This window comes from Strix uralensis, chromosome 14 (genome assembly GCF_047716275.1).
Source record: "Strix uralensis isolate ZFMK-TIS-50842 chromosome 14, bStrUra1, whole genome shotgun sequence".
Taxonomy (NCBI): domain Eukaryota; kingdom Metazoa; phylum Chordata; class Aves; order Strigiformes; family Strigidae; genus Strix; species Strix uralensis.
Window position 1 is genome coordinate 11,473,988 of NC_133985.1, and position 15,181 is coordinate 11,489,168.

The following is a 15,181-nucleotide window of genomic DNA, read 5'->3' on the forward strand; positions in this document are numbered from 1 at the left end:
ATTGTTCTTCCATTAATTCCTCCCACTGCATTATGAACACATTTTTGGCATCTGGCAGCAAGGGGTTCCTGCATTAATTACCCCTTCTGTGAAGCACCCTTTTGTGTATCTGGAGTGTACCACATCCCTGTTTCAGCTGGTGCTTTCTTCTCCTTGTGTGAAAAGAAGCAGGGAACAGTCCTTCCCTGCTCACAGAAACACACAGGCACTCCCAGGGGCTTCTCCTGAAGCTAATGCTTTAATATGCACTGATGTTCCTGTTTCCTTCAGCAGTGCTTGCACTAGATGTGGAGATCTTGACAGCTCTAAGAGCCTATAAACAGGTGTATGTCTTAGTGGAGAGGCAGGAGCTGCTTATGCAGGTAGTTAAAAAGCAGAATTAGTAGCAGGCCTGCCTACACGCTCCAAGGAAGCACTCTTAGGACCTCACTCTACCAACAAAGCATCAAGCCCTCCAGTCTAACGTTTTCTTTTCAAATACTCATTTCTCCCAATCTGCACGTGAAGGTGCGAGCTTCATGCCTCCGTTCTCTGCAATGCACCGAGAGGAGCAAGTCTCATTTCCTTTAGACATTACCCGATGGGCATTGTCTGCTGCAACTGCTGCTGCAGGCACCTTCCCACCCGCTGCAGGGACCTTCCCACCTGCTGGCCTCTTCCCTCCACACTGGCTGAGCTGCCTTTTCCCCATGGCAAAGGGCAAGATGTTCCCTTCCTGTGAGCGGACCATGGGGAGGAATGACCCTATTGCTTTCGAGGCACTCTGCCTTTGGACGGGTGGGGGTGGAAGGAGGGTGGTATGAGGTAAGCATGGCTCCAGTGTGTCTGCAACATCTCACATGAATGCCACCAGCCCCTAACCTTTACCTGACCTAAGCCATGGCTGCTCACTTCCCACATCTCATGTCCTCCCTCTTCCCAAAGGCACCGCACTGAGGGTACCTCAGCAGTGGCGTTAGCGCCCTTTGCTCCGTGCCAGGACGGCAAAAGGCGCGCAGGAAGGTTGCACCCTCTGTCACCCATGGCTGCCGCACCAAAGGCCATGCCCCACGCAGTGCCCCAGCTGTACCCATCCTCCAGCCGGTCTCTGCGGGCAGGGAGCTGGAACCAGCCCGGCCGTGGCGGTGGCACCCACGGGGACGGCCGAGCACGGCACAGACCAGGCTGTTCCCAACGCCTTCTGCCCTGCAGTGGCAGATCTGCCAATGCGCGGTGTCACTCCGGCCGTGGCTACCTCCATGTCACGGTTAGAGGAACCACAGCGTCTCCCGAAAATTGGTGCCCAGCCTCTTGCAGCGGCTCCAGGCCACGGACTAGGACAGCCTCGACAGCTTTTATCCGTGTGAAACAACAATGCCATCCAGTGGCTGGTGAGCCCGCGCTCCCCTCCGCACATCACCGCAGCCGGGACAACGTTCACCTGCCTTGATTTTGTTTTTTTCATTTATTTTTAGCATACTACCTCGTCTCAAAGTAAATAGTCTCCAGACTTAAATACCCACAGGAAATGTTCCGCGCCCAAGAGCTCTCCCACCAGCACACACACCAAGCGGAGCATCCCCGTCCCTGCGTGACCCCGTCCCCACAAGCTGCCCTGCGCCCACACACTGCCCGTCGCTCACAGAGCAGAGCAGTGGTGGCAGGGGACCCTTGGCACTGCCAACTGTTACATTTAGAGTAAATACTGATTTGGAAGAGAGGGTCAGCATTTGTTGGAAGTTCAAAGATTCAATTAACATTCTTTTCTTTAAAAAAAAAAATTAGCATAACATAGAAAATTTATTAACAGATCCCTTGGCAAGGATCGTTTGAAATGGAAACAACTTTGAGATGTCAGCATTCACCGGTGTTATTTCTCTTTTGCTTTATTAAACTTTAGTATCTATTATCCATTACCTGCTTTGTGAGTCTCAGCTGCTGTCTGGCTTGGCATGTATTTTACAATACATTTAATCTCATCTTTATAAAGAAACCACAATTGTACCTGCTGAAACACACTTCTCAGTCACTGAAGAAAGAAAGAAAGAAAAGGAAAGAAAGATTTTCTTCTTGTTGAACTATCTTTTTTCAACCTTTTCTGTAGCTATGTGGGCTATATACATTTTTTTAAAGATGCAACAGCTACCTTAACAGACTTTAGCGATTCCCAGGAGCCAGGGCTGTTCAGGCACCCACCAAAGAGCCCCAAAACTGCAAGACCTGACAAAACTGCAGGATTTTGCCACATAGACCAAGGGCAGCAGATGAATGGACCTGCTCCAGTGCAGCTAGAACCAGAGTCCAGCTTAACGCTCATGCTCTAAACTCACCTCCTCCACATCTCAAGCTTTTTTTAGACCAAGCAAGTTCATTTCAGTTCCTCTCCCTATCTTGCTATTTATCCCTACCATCTTCCTGCCCTGCTTTGAGCCTTTTGCTACTTTCCTGAAGGCCAGGAATCTCAGAGGTTTTCCTTACTGCCAAACAGGGGAACACAAAGCTCTTTCTGCTCCTGTTTTGCCCATCATGATAATTCCATGCCACCTCCTGCCTGCCTGAGCTGAGACCTTGCCCTCACTGTCCCTGTGCCACATGTCTGATGGCTGCTAGAAACCAGGATTACAGCCTGTTAGGGGTGCACTGAAAAACAATTTATCCTCCTCACCTTTTTTCAGTGATGACAGCACCAAGGAAAAGAGTTTCTCTCCAAGTTTCTGAGACCTGTATTATTGGCAGATTAAAAAATACAGAAACCCCATCATTTAGCTGGGCTCACAACACCAACCTCTGCCTCAAGCCTTCTGTGGAACATCATTTGCCTCCACAGCTTGATTTGATACCAGCTGCAGATTATTTGGGCCATCATTCACCTCTTACAATATCCCCCACTTTGTGCCAGTGTGACACGTCTGCCACCCCCCCAGATCATGGCAAGCTGTCACCTACTGATTGCCACACTCAGAGCAAGCAGAGCTACCAGCACCAAGGTGCTCACTGGTTTCTCCAGCCCCAGTAATAAGGTCCCCACGGTTAGGAGTCTGCTTGTCAACTCTCCTCTGCTCTTTTTTCATTGAAATTGAGGTATTCTTGAGCAAACAGCCTGAAAAGAAGGAGACAATAACAATATATCAGAGATAGAAGGGTTGGTGGCATTTCTGAAACTTCTCCAAATCCTTGTCCCACCCAGGTGGACCATGACCACCACCTTATAACAGTGGCCTTGTCCCCAGGGAAGGACCCTGGGGGAGTCCCCTTGATTATCCATGCAGCTGAGCATCCAACCTCCTCAATGGTTTGCTTTCTTAAATATTTTTAATCTTGACTATTATCATTGTTGTTATTATTATTACTAACAAGTACTTCAAACTCTCAAAGGACATTGTAATGTGCACTAATTAGCCAGCCAGATGGTAGCTGCCAAGAAGGCAGCGCAGAGCCCAGCACTTCCTGGCCGCGGTGCGTGTCCATGTCTGCCCTGCTCCCCTTCTGCCCCCTCCTTGCTTTCCTCAGTCCCACTGGCACAGGCTTCCCTGCTTGGACTGTTCAAATCAGCCAGAGCAGCTGAGCCAGTTCGTTAGCTAATAGCTGGCATGTCTCTGGTGGCCAGCCAGTGCGTGTCCCCTCCTCAGGAGCTGCTCTGGCTGTGCTAGACCAGCAGAGCTCTGCTCTTCCTTCATTCTCCCTGACCTTTATTTTCCCAATCTCCCGTCACATTGATGGTTTTCCTCAGTGGGTTACTCTTCCCCTAACACACTGTGTCTAACCAGGAACTGGTCCATGGCCGTCATGACAAACCCACACCAGTCTGGCAACACTACTTTCCTCTTTGCTAAGCAATCCCTGGGGAAGCAGTGACATTTGAACCAGGGCAGGGTATGCACAGAGGTGGTGTAGACACCATGAATGCGCTGGCACCAGTGCTGCTGCTCCAAAAAAGCTTCCCTGAGGGGTTTTCTGTGCCAGGTTTGCCCACGCTGGCAGAGGGCAGGACTGGGTAGACCTGCACCATGCACCTCTCTTATCTACCTGGGCCCTTGGGAGATGCTTGTTGCCAAACCAAGATGCCTTCCAAGGCCAGCCCAGCCCCAGCGCTTTGGGACAGTGTTGCAGTATCCCCAGCCGAGGTCTTCAGCAGATCAATCTGCAGCTCAGCCTGCCAGGACAGAGAGCAGTACATGCACTTGGCAGTCCTTGCAGGCCAGGCTGCAGCCCAGGGAGTTGCCTTTTTTAAAAGAAGCTGCAAAACCATTTTTAGCTGGAATCCTTCCTGCATGGATCTGGAAGGACTACAGAGTTGTTTTCCCCAGTGAGGTCTCCTAAGAGCTAGTGAGATGTGAGCCTCTAAGTGACTAATGGCACATCAAGAAGCAAAGTATCCGCTTGTAATTAGGAGGGAACATCACCAGGCGAGTGGGGCGGATTTTCATTTCCTGGGCAATGACTGAGGGCAGCATTATTTGTCACTAAAGAGCCTTGGCTGGGCAGCAAGGGGTCCTGGGCTTGCAGTGATGAGTAAAATGGAGGTGCTTTGATCTGCCTCCTCTCCCTCATGGACTTTCTGATTAAAAGGCAGAAAATGATCAGACACAAAGTGGAGCAAATTGACTCCATCCGATTCATCTCCAGGCAAGGCTGAAAAAAGGGCAAAGAGTAGAGCTAGTTCAATAGCAAAACGGCAATTGCAGACAGATTTCTCAATCACTGGGCTGACTTCACTATTTTGTAGGAGATCACAGAGACCAGCAGCTACTGCTATGTGTGAGTACCTGGACACTGCAAGAATTTTGCCCAGAGTAATTTTCCTCTTCGGCTCGTTTCATCTCTGTCCTTCCTCCTTTTCCTTCCCTCCACTAGACCTGACAGCTTCTCCCTTTGGAGTGGCACTGGTCCCTATGGGAACCAGGATGTGACTGTCACCAGTGGAGCAGGGCGGGTGGTGGGGTGATGGCACAGCTTTCCCTTTCAGGGATACACAAGGACACCCTTTGCCTACCTGTGGCCAGCCTGGGCTGTGCAATGAGCTGGGATCCATGGCATGTCCAGCCATGAGTTATCCTCTCTGCTTTTAGCACCTGTCTCAGGCGGGATGAAGCTCCCATCTGCTCTCTTTATCCATGCCACAGGATCCTACCATTGCCATTTACTTCTGCATAGCCTGAGTGAGGTGAGATTATTTTCCCCATGTCTATCTTTCCAAAGTGGCCATCTCCCAGTTTGTAGCTACAATTACCTGCATGCATCAGCTGCTGATTTGTCCAGGCAACTGGTTGCTGAGTGCTCAGGAAAGCATCTAGCATGGGGTGTGTAACGCAAAGGTTGTTATTATGCCTGCAGGAGAGTGGCCAGACTCTTTTGCACTGAACTCTCTAGACATCCTCTGGGGAAGCCTACAGTAGACTTGTCCCCCTGGACCCTCTCTATAGCCACGGGAAAAGGCTAAGGGCTCTGAACTGCTCTCTAGAGAAACAACTCCATGTCTGGAGATGTCTTGATCCGCAGGGTTTGAGAAGATGAATTTCCATTGTGTGTCTAAAATTTGAGAATGTGGCCGTGCCCCAGACGTCATCACAGCCTCAGCATCACTGTCCAGCCAGACACGGCCACGACATGGGAAGCAGGAACCTGCTGCCAGTGCCAGCTCCCCCCGTAGACACAAGGAAACTTATCTGAACCTCTTCAGGAAGCTGCTCTGCTTCTTCAGACATTAATGGTTAATTACTCATGCAACTGCCCTTATCGTTCCAGGTGCTGCTGAGATAAGAGGTGCCACTCATGCTGTTAATGCAAATCTGCTCTCCTTTGGAGGAGACGCTGTCTGTAAGCAGGGGAGAAGAGGATTTCTGGGAGCCTGGCTGCTTCTCCAGGGCTCCCAGGGGTGCTGGGTGACTCATTATGCAGAGGATACTGAGCCATATCGTTAAAAAAACCCCAACAAAACGTCTTGTTTTCACAAGAACATCACTGAGAAAAGTCCTATCTCTTAGATTCATTGTGGAAAAAACAAATTGAGCACATTCCCAGACAAGTAATATGGGGGATTTTGCATCTCAAAAGCTTCTGTGTCTGCTGTTTCTGGAAAATCTGGAAATCCTACCAAATCCTACCAAAAATGTTGCTTGCAAAGCTGTCTGATTTAGCCCTGGCAGGTCCCTTTGGGGATGTGAATCTTATCGCTTCCATTTTAGAGCAGGTGGAGGGAGGGAAGGAACCCAGGCAAAGAGGGTTTGGATGCTCAGTGACTTGCCAAGGATGGAGCAGGGAACAGTGTGCTGTGGTCCTGTCCCTGCTGCCCAGGCTCTCGCCTTCAGGCTGCACCACTTGTGCAGCTTTCATAGCAGGGTCCAAACGTCATGGAGGGTCTTGGAGATGTGGGGATTGGAGGCTCTTTTCCATGTGACTGTAGCAGGAAAAGATCCCAGGCTTTGCTGGCAAATTATCACAGCCCTGTCATGCTGAAAGCTCTGCACAGGGAACCTGAGGCGGAGAGCTGGGGCTTGGAAATGGTGCAGCAGCGTTGTGCCTGGGTGAACATCTAGAAGGTTGGGCATGTCAGTGCACGTGCATGAGCGTGCATCCGGGCTGGTGTGCCTGGGTATCCACACCTGTGCACACTGCCAGCCTGCCGAAGGCAGTGTCCTTTGCCAGGAACATCATTTATTTAATTGCACAACAGAAATCACACCCAGACTTTGGCCTGCAGTCATTGTAGTTGGAAGAAGACTATGTCCAGGAGGAAATACCTGTGAAAGCAGACTCCTGTTTATGACAAGGACTTTACAGTGCTTTACACTGCCTCAGAGCAACCTTTTAAGAGGAGACTAAGTGTGGAAAGTACTTCTGAAGCAGATGTGTGGAGCTCAGGTTAGTAGTAAACTTGGTGCATGTAATAAAAACTTGGCACAGCTGGTGCAACAGCCAGGACCGAGGAAGACCTGTCCTCCTATCTCTCCCCATCTCTCCCTTGAGCACACAGCTTGAGAGGCTGCCTAGGCCCAAGCCCTGTGGCTCCAGGGCCGGCTCCACCCCAGCTCTGCAAACAGTTTTGGAGACACTTGCTCACAATCACCATCTGACGTTTGCAGCTGGGATTTTTCTTTCATATTGCCAGGGCATCATCCATCATCCATGACGATACCTCTACACAAGGCACCCACTGAACTGTGGACTGTGCTGAACCCCTCTGGAGCTTTTCACCTGCAGCTGGCCTATGTTAGCCCAAGCCACTGTCCGTTGATTCCTTTGTCACCAGGCTATCTGCAGTGAAACATTAATGCTGGCCCTAACCTTTATTTGTTTCCCAGAAAATCCAGTGCCATCACCTGCAGGTCACTGCTTTCTCTTTCCAACTCAGTTTTGTCTGCTAGGGAAAGCTTACATAGGTAAATTCTATGCACATGCTGGCAGCACACTAACTGCTTTATTGCAGTTACAGATCTGCAGAAGCAACTTCTTGCCATTATACAGTGTGTGTTTCCAGGAACAGGCAACAAGAGCAAGGAAAACAGCCCTCCATGCAGCAATCAGTGTCTTGTATGCTTTCTAAAAGGGGAAGCAAACACCCATCAGCCACTACAACCTTTATTCCTTGAACTTCCCCAGAGGGAGCATTTCAAAGCATCAAAAGGATTTAAACCTGTCCAGCTGCTGCTGAGGCATAATTAACAGCTGCACAGTCAGCTCCAACTGCAGCTGACAAAGCCTTAGCAGCAATCCTCTATTTATCACACTCCTGGAGTATTTATAGATCCACAGCAAGGGGGGGGGGGGGGGGGGGGGGTAGAGAGAGAAGGAGAATAACAGGGGAGCTGCTTACCAGGAGGGATAACGTTAGCTTTCAGCTGCATGGCATTTCCTTGACCCCTGGAGAAGCTTTAGGGGACAGGCATGCCAGATGCCCTGGGGTGCAGCCTGTCGGCAGCAGGACAGGGCAGCAGGTCCTCTCAAGTGGGAGATGCAGTGGGTCAGCCCCCAGCTGAGATGGTGAGACCCTCCAGCAAATAGGGGACTTGGGCTGTTGCAGTCGAGTGCTGGGGACAGACAAGTGCCCTGTGCCCTCACCAGAGAATTGGCCCCCAGTTGTGGTCCTTTCCTGCTCACATCTGCATCCAGCGGGAGATGGGTGGTGAGAGGCCAGCCTGATCTCCCATGACACTGATTATAAACTGACCTTGGACCATCTCATTTGTCCTTCCTCATCTTTCCTCTGTGTCATTTACAACCCAGGGCCTCTTCGTAGGAATTGATATAAAAATAGCAATTATCCTTGAGTTACCTTGGTGATCTGTGGGGAACAGAGGAACGCTGGGTCACTGGGATGTTTGACTTGTGGGCTGGAAGGTGATGCTGGAGCCGATGGGCTGGGAGACCTGGGCAAGCAGCCTGTGCAAGGACTGCCAGCAAGATCCCAGTTGCTCTGGGCTGAAGAGGAGAGGGAAGGTTGCCACCTCAGTTCTCCTTTCCAAAGGAAGGCATCACAGAAAAACTGCCAGGAATCTCTTTGGCATTTTCACAGCTCTCCCAGCTCTGAGCAGAAACTGCTCACATAAACAGACATTTCCCATGGCAGAGGGTTGTGGGAACAGCCACTCTGACAGTAATCTCATCTGCACTATCTTGTGCCAGGCTGTGCCCAGGAATTATCAGCACTGGTTTTATTTTCTGCTGTGGCTTTATGACCCCACTGAGATTATAAATGCATCTAAAGTCTAACTAAAACAATTTAATTTTCCCCATAAACAGTCTTATAAAGAAAATTATGGCAATACTATTCCAAAGGGGAAGGAAGGTCATAATCCTTGCAGGTAACAAGACTTTTCTTCTCTACTGACTTGCTGTTCAGACACAAAATGCGCCATTACTCATTGCTCCATGGCTGATGCAACCTCCCTGGGGACTTGCCTCATGCTGCAATGGCCGGCAAGGACCCTTGGAGAGAGGTGCTGCAGCTCCTGAGAGCTGTGCCCCACTTGCACCTGTACCCAGGGCACACTGGGCACACCTGTCCATCCAGCTCTGCAAGGCTTGTACTGGCCTGTTCAGTCAATTTAGCTTCGTCTGACACTTACCACCTTGCTCCAAGGACCTGCAAGCAGCTGGGCATACCATGCTCTTTAATCCATTTGAAATAAGACTTTTGATGACAAGAAGCCATTTTCCTGACCAGAGCCAGTACTATTCCTTTTTCATGCACAAGTCTCTGTCCCTGGGCTCCCAACTGGCTGTCAGAGTTCCTTTCAGCAGGGTACCTTCGGTGTCACATTTCTTAGACGAGGCCAGGATAACAGTCACATAGTAAATATGCAATTTGGAAGGTGTTTTTACAGATGGAGTTCACGGAAGAAAAGTTATTCAGGTACTTGGCAATAATGCGGGGCCTCATAGCTCAGAGCAAGGCCTAATGCCTGGGATGCAGAAGCAGAGACAGGGGGATGCTGCCTGGATGCTGAAAGGAGGGGTAAAATTCCCACCGCCCAGGGAGGGTCAGCATCAGGGCAGCGCTCCACGCCTTCGCATCTTTGCTCTTGCCCCTCTCCAGAGGCCTCATGGTCCCAAGCGCCGCAGCAAAGTCCTGCCCTTGGCCTTGCCCTCCCTGCCTCCTCTCCAGCTGCTTCTCCAGCCAGCCTGGTGCCCCCACCGAGCAGCCAGGGCTGGGCACCCCCTGGGACAAGACCTGCTCCCCAAAAGGGGACACGGCTCTTCCAGGCACCCAGGGACTCCTCCCCTCGGCAATTCCCTGTGTCTCCTGGCCGCAGCCCCTCCTGCTGAGCTATGGCTGGGGCACCTGCACCAACCAGTGCTTTTCCCCAGAGAGGAGCAGCAAAACCAGCTCCGCAGTCCCACGCTGGCCGGACGGCATCCTCCACGGGGGCCTCTTGGAACAGGTCCCAAAGAGGCGTCCCGGGGGAGGCAAGCTGGCAGGGAGCTGTGGCTGCAGGTGGAGCCGGCTCCTGCTGCTGTTTCTCTGCCAGCGCAAGGAGAGAACAACCCAGCAGGACTGCCCGGGCCTTTGGTCCTGCTGGGAAGGGGAAAAATTGCGTCTAAAAAGCAGACGGATTGTAGATTGTGTCAGCACTGGGGGTGCTGGTGTCGTCAGCAAAGAGAGTCCACCTTGGGTGAGCGCTCTGCCCTGCTTCAGAGAGGGAAACCCTGAGGGCGCCCAAGTTCAAGCACTGTCCCTCTGTCACAGGGAGCTCTTTGGCAGCCGACAGAGCCCACATCTCAAGAAAGCCAGTGCCAAGCTCGCTCTTTGCCTCGTGCTCACCCATTTGGTGACGTCCAGTACGCAGCCTCAGAGCCGTGGAGGCTCTGTGTTATCAGTGCCCAGGCCAGGCCATGTCTGCCCAGGGGATGGGAAGGCGGGGGAAGGACGGCAAGGCTCTGGCAAGCCAAGAAGGGGACCTACTTGCAAGGAAAAGGAGAAAGGGGGGCACTGTGAGGGGAGCCATGGCACTGAAAAAGAACAGGGATCATGCTCATGTGTCACCCCCCCGCACCCCTGCAAAGCCGCAGCTCATGCCAGGAGAGGACTGCTGAGCTCAGAAAGCTGGCACATCCCGAGGTCTAGACAAGGCGACCGGGTCCCTGGGCAGAGCTGGGCAAGGGCCTCCCCATAGGCCAGCTATGGGCAGAGGTTCCGTGCTGGGTGTTGGGGTCAGTTGCTGGGACAACCCTTCAGTTGCCCTTCGGCTCAGTTGCTGGGGCAACCCTTCAGTTGCCCCTTGGCTCAGCCACAGACCTGCAGGGTCTTCAGCTTGGGCGAGGACGCGCTCAACTGCGAAGAGTCACGCTTGCTGCTTGGCAAGCCCCTGACCCAGGTAAGGACATCCACCCTCTGCCCGGGATTTCTCCAGAGCCCAGAGATCCTCAGCAGCCAACGGCAGTCTCATCTGGGGACCGTTCAGCCGAGGCTCTGCTGCTGGAAATCCGCCCCCCAGCTCAGCTGCCTGAGCACACAGCCCTCCTCCCCCAGACATTTCCTTCTCAACCCAAACTCTGCCCTCGATTAAAACGTCTTCTGCAGGGCTTGGGGGGAGGTTGTCGTGCCACCTTGTTCTCAGGGCGGCAGAGGGAAATGCTACCGTGGGTGGGGCAGGGAGATAATGAGGCCAGGATGTGTGGGGACAGCATGGATGCTCAGGACAGGCTCTTTAGGAGAGACAGCGTCCCGCTCCTGATGAAACTTTGCCCACTCTGGAAGGGCTGAGGAGGCTTCACAGGGAGCAGCGCCCACCCAGCTTGGTGCCAGGCCTTCCGCTGTGCTGATCCTTCCTTTGCCTTCCAATCCAGACCCCACTTACCTTCCCAAATAACGCCCAGAAACAGAAAGGCTCAGGGACCTTAGGGACAGGAACACCAGTGTTCCACAAGGGTTGGATGCTACTGGGTAAGCGCAGCTCTGTACTACCCCCAGAACAGTGTCACTAAGCCCTTGGGGTGGGAGCAGGGTTTGGCTGCTGGCAGCCTTCCCCAGGAAGATGGGATTATGCTGGAAAACGTTTCTTCCCATCCCCCCCCTCGGAAGAAGAAACAGCTCCGTTGTCTCTCATCTACCTGAGGGATTTTGGTCAAGCCGAGGGAGCAGGGACACTCACTGCTGCTCTGGGTTTCTGCCACGGGCACGGGGCAGTACAGCTCATGCCTGGGCTCAGCGGGGCAGACGCCGCTCACTCCCGTTGCAGGACACTCCGGTGACACTGGTGAAACTGCCCCTCGGCCTCTGGCTCTGAAAGGCACATTTCTCTTTCAGAGGACAGAAAGGCCTGTCCCAAACTAGCCAGGCCGTTCAGAAAGGCCTGCATGAAACTTCATGGCCTCTGCTGTAGCAGACAGTTTCTCCATAAATTGCGGACCGTTTCTCTCAAATCTGCTGCTTGAAGCAGCGCGTCCACCACCGGAAATTATCTTTCAATGGTTACAGTAGGCTTTTCAAACATGCTTGCTAAATCATACAACCTTTTCTCTTCCCTCTTTCTGCAGCCTGAGCAAAAGACGTGGCCACAGTTGCCCACAGCATGGGTAACAGCAGCCATCCTTTTCTTCTCCCTTCCTTACTGCTCCTGCTGCAGAACAGGAGCCACCCCGAAACCTCCATCCCTCCTGCTGCCTACGAGGAGACGGGGTCCCCCATGGCACCCAGCTCAAGCAGGAACCACACTGCATTGCAGTATGACCTGAGGCCGGGGGAAATTGCAGCAGCCGGCATGGTTTGGGCAGTGCTGTGGCTGGTTTCCATCTTTGGAAACTCCCTCCTGTGCTTAGTGATCCACCGCAGCAGGAGGACACAATCCACCACCGACTACTTTGTTGCATCCATGGCCTGCGCAGACCTTCTCCTCAGCGTCGCCAGCGCGCCCTTCGAGCTGCTCCACTTGGCCTACGGCAGGTGGATGCTGGGGAACGTCATCTGCAAGCTGGTAAGGTATGTGCAGTACCTCACCCCTGGAGTCCAGGTAGACGTGCTCCTCTGGATCAGCGTTGATCGCTTCTACACCATCATCTACCCCCTGAGCTTCAGAGTGTCCAAGCAGAAAGCCAAGAAGATGATTCTGGCCTCTTGGCTCCTGGGCGCGGGATTTGCAGCACCGGCTTTCTTCTTCTATGGCTCCAGCAGCGACCACCACTGCCCCTTTTTCCCCCCGGGTTCTTGGCAAGGCTCTGCCTACAGTATCACCCACCTCCTGGTGGTCTTTCTGATTCCAGCCAGCCTCACTATCTTCTTCTACCAGCGGCTCATCACGTACATCTGGAGAATAGGCTTCAACGACGGGACTGTCAGGAGGACAATCAATATTGTCCCAAGAAGAAAGGTGAAAACCATCAAGATGCTCTTAGTGGTGAGCACGGCGTTTCTCCTGTCCTGGCTCCCTTTCTACGTGCTACAGCTGTGGCACCTGCACGAAACAGCCGACAGCAAGACCTCCTTGGTTTTCCTGGCCATCACCTGGCTCTCCTTCAGTTCTTCAGCTGCCAAGCCAGCCCTCTACTCCATCTATAATGCAAAGTTCAGAAGAGGGATGAAAGAAGTTTGTTGCATGTCCGCCATGAAATACTACAGAAGGAACGCCTACACCATCACCACCAGTTCCAGGATAGCCAAAAAAAATCATGTTGGCATCGCAGACATCCCAGCTCCGGCCAAAACTGTCACCAAAGACTCCATCTATGATGCTTTCTACAGACAAGAAAGGAAGAAGAAGATTGCCTGGGCTGCTGAGTCCGACCCTCCAGATAATTTAGTCTAGCTGGTTTCATTGCTTTAAAAATTTACCCTGCACCCCCAGAACCAGTAGTTTCCCCCCTGTTTTCATCCAATTCATGTTTCCATAGTGTTAGCATAGTTTTTAGGGAAAAGATGTTTTACTTTATTAAATGCTTTGATTTTGATGTGTGCAGTCTCTCAGTTACATCCTGCTTTTTGGAACTCTCCCTGAATCACGAGCAGAACCTTGCCACTCGCGGCTCACTCGTGCCCCCCAGCGCCCACGCCAGAGTCGCGGGAGCGGGGCGTTCCGGGGGGAAGGCGGCGGGGGGGAGCGGGGGGGCGGTGGAGGGAGGGGAGGCGGCAGCCCGGCGGCACCTGCGCGGCACCTAGAAGCCTTGTCTGTGGCTAGAGATGCCATACAAAGAAGCCTAAAAGGTCCCTGCCGCTGGCTCCTTACAAGCAATAAGGGGACAGAGCTAACACTGAAATTCCAGGCAGCAGCCACATCAAAGCAGCTGTGAGTATCACCTGGTGGCACAAAACCCGTGTGATGCACTGAATTTGAGTTGTCCTGCTGAAAGAGCCTGAAGTCGTTCAGTGACAGCTAGACCCAGACAGTGGGGGCATTCCCAGGGAGCACGGCCTTAGAAGGAGCCCCTGCTGATGGCAGGGTTCTTGAGGGCTGTGCTTGCCAGCCCCAAACCTGCTCTAACCTGCACCAGGAACCAGCCCAGCTCCAGGACTGGGGTGGTGGGAAGGTGGTTCACAGTTCCCTCTCCTCCCTTGCTGTGTCTGATCCTAAAGGATGTTTCAGTCACATCCAAGGAGCTGGCCTATCTCATGGGGAGAACAAAAGCCCACATTCAACTGGGTTTGGGGGTTTCTAAATCATTACATTGGATTCAAGGGTGTCAGGGTCTAGTCATGTCAGGAAAGGTTTCTCACGACTTGTAGACCTGAACCAAGACTGGAACTTAGAGATCTTTAGCTCAGAGAAGTTCCTAGCAAGGAAATGACAGAGAGGAAACAACACAAGAGCGAACATTCGGACCTGGTAAAGACTGACCAGAAAGCTTAAGGAAAGGGCCACAGAGATGGCATAGCAGCTCCTGTCACAGGCACCTGTCCCGTTACTGGAGGAGGTGGAGTTGCCCACCAGTGAAGAGCCAGCGTTGTCACTGTACCCTGCTAGCTGGAGGTGCCGGTTCACACACTGCCCAATCATGAGGCACAGGACACCGAAGGAGCCCATGAAGTTATGCCGTGATGTGGCTATAGCGACGTAGATGATATTGCAGAGGAAGCTGGTGTAGATTCCATAGGTGTGATCCATGTTGGATAAGAGGGAGTAGGAGATGGACTGAGGGATGGCAACTATCCCCGCCAGCAGCCCAGATATGACATCCCCAAGCAACTGCGTCTTGACATTGTAACAGGGAAGCCAGTCCAGCACTGGGAACAGCCGACAGAAGAAGGTGAGGATGGTTCAATGACTGCATGTGCAGAACTCTCTGGCTTTCTTTAGGATGAGATCCTTGGTGCTGAAGTCTGCGGGGTCATACTCCTCTGATCTGACATGTATAAAATTGGCAGGACTCTCTTCTGGTGTTAGGGAGCTCAGTATGTCATTGCTCTGTCCTGACTTCTGGCTTGATGTGTCTTCCATTGTACCAGGAGAGCTAAGGTGGGAGAGCAGGCAGCCATGAGGTGTTGCAGTCATGTACATCATGTGCTTTTCTTAGCTCCAGGGCTTATGCAGATTGTATGGATAAATAAATAAAGGAAAATAACCTCAGACAAAGCAAACAGAAAAGCACCTTCCCGTGGTGCCAGTTGATTTGTTTGTTTTCACTTATGGACCTGATTAACCACAACCTGAGACCATGGTTTAGATCACATTCACACTGGTGCACATGCCCACATCCGGGCCAGAGCTGCAGTCACCCCTGTGCTCCTTCCCAACATACATCTTGTTTTGAAACAGGACAGCAGAATGGGTTA

The 15,181-nt window shown here is 52.2% G+C and overlaps 1 protein-coding gene across 1 annotated transcript; it reads left to right on the top strand.

The window, feature by feature from the left end:
• The first annotated feature begins 11,987 nt into the window (after positions 1-11,987).
• Positions 11,988-13,220, top strand: LOC141949882 (putative G-protein coupled receptor 19). Its single transcript, XM_074884003.1, has one exon. The coding sequence runs from the start codon at positions 11,991-11,993 to the stop codon at positions 13,218-13,220; it is 1,230 nt and encodes a 409-aa protein (XP_074740104.1). The 5' UTR covers positions 11,988-11,990.
• The last annotated feature ends 1,961 nt before the right edge of the window (positions 13,221-15,181 follow it).

Bases quoted from the DNA above. Each gene is read 5' to 3' on its own strand.
- LOC141949882 (XM_074884003.1), top strand. From the start codon at position 11,991: ATGGGTAACAGCAGCCATCCTTTTCTTCTCCCTTCCTTACTGCTCCTG.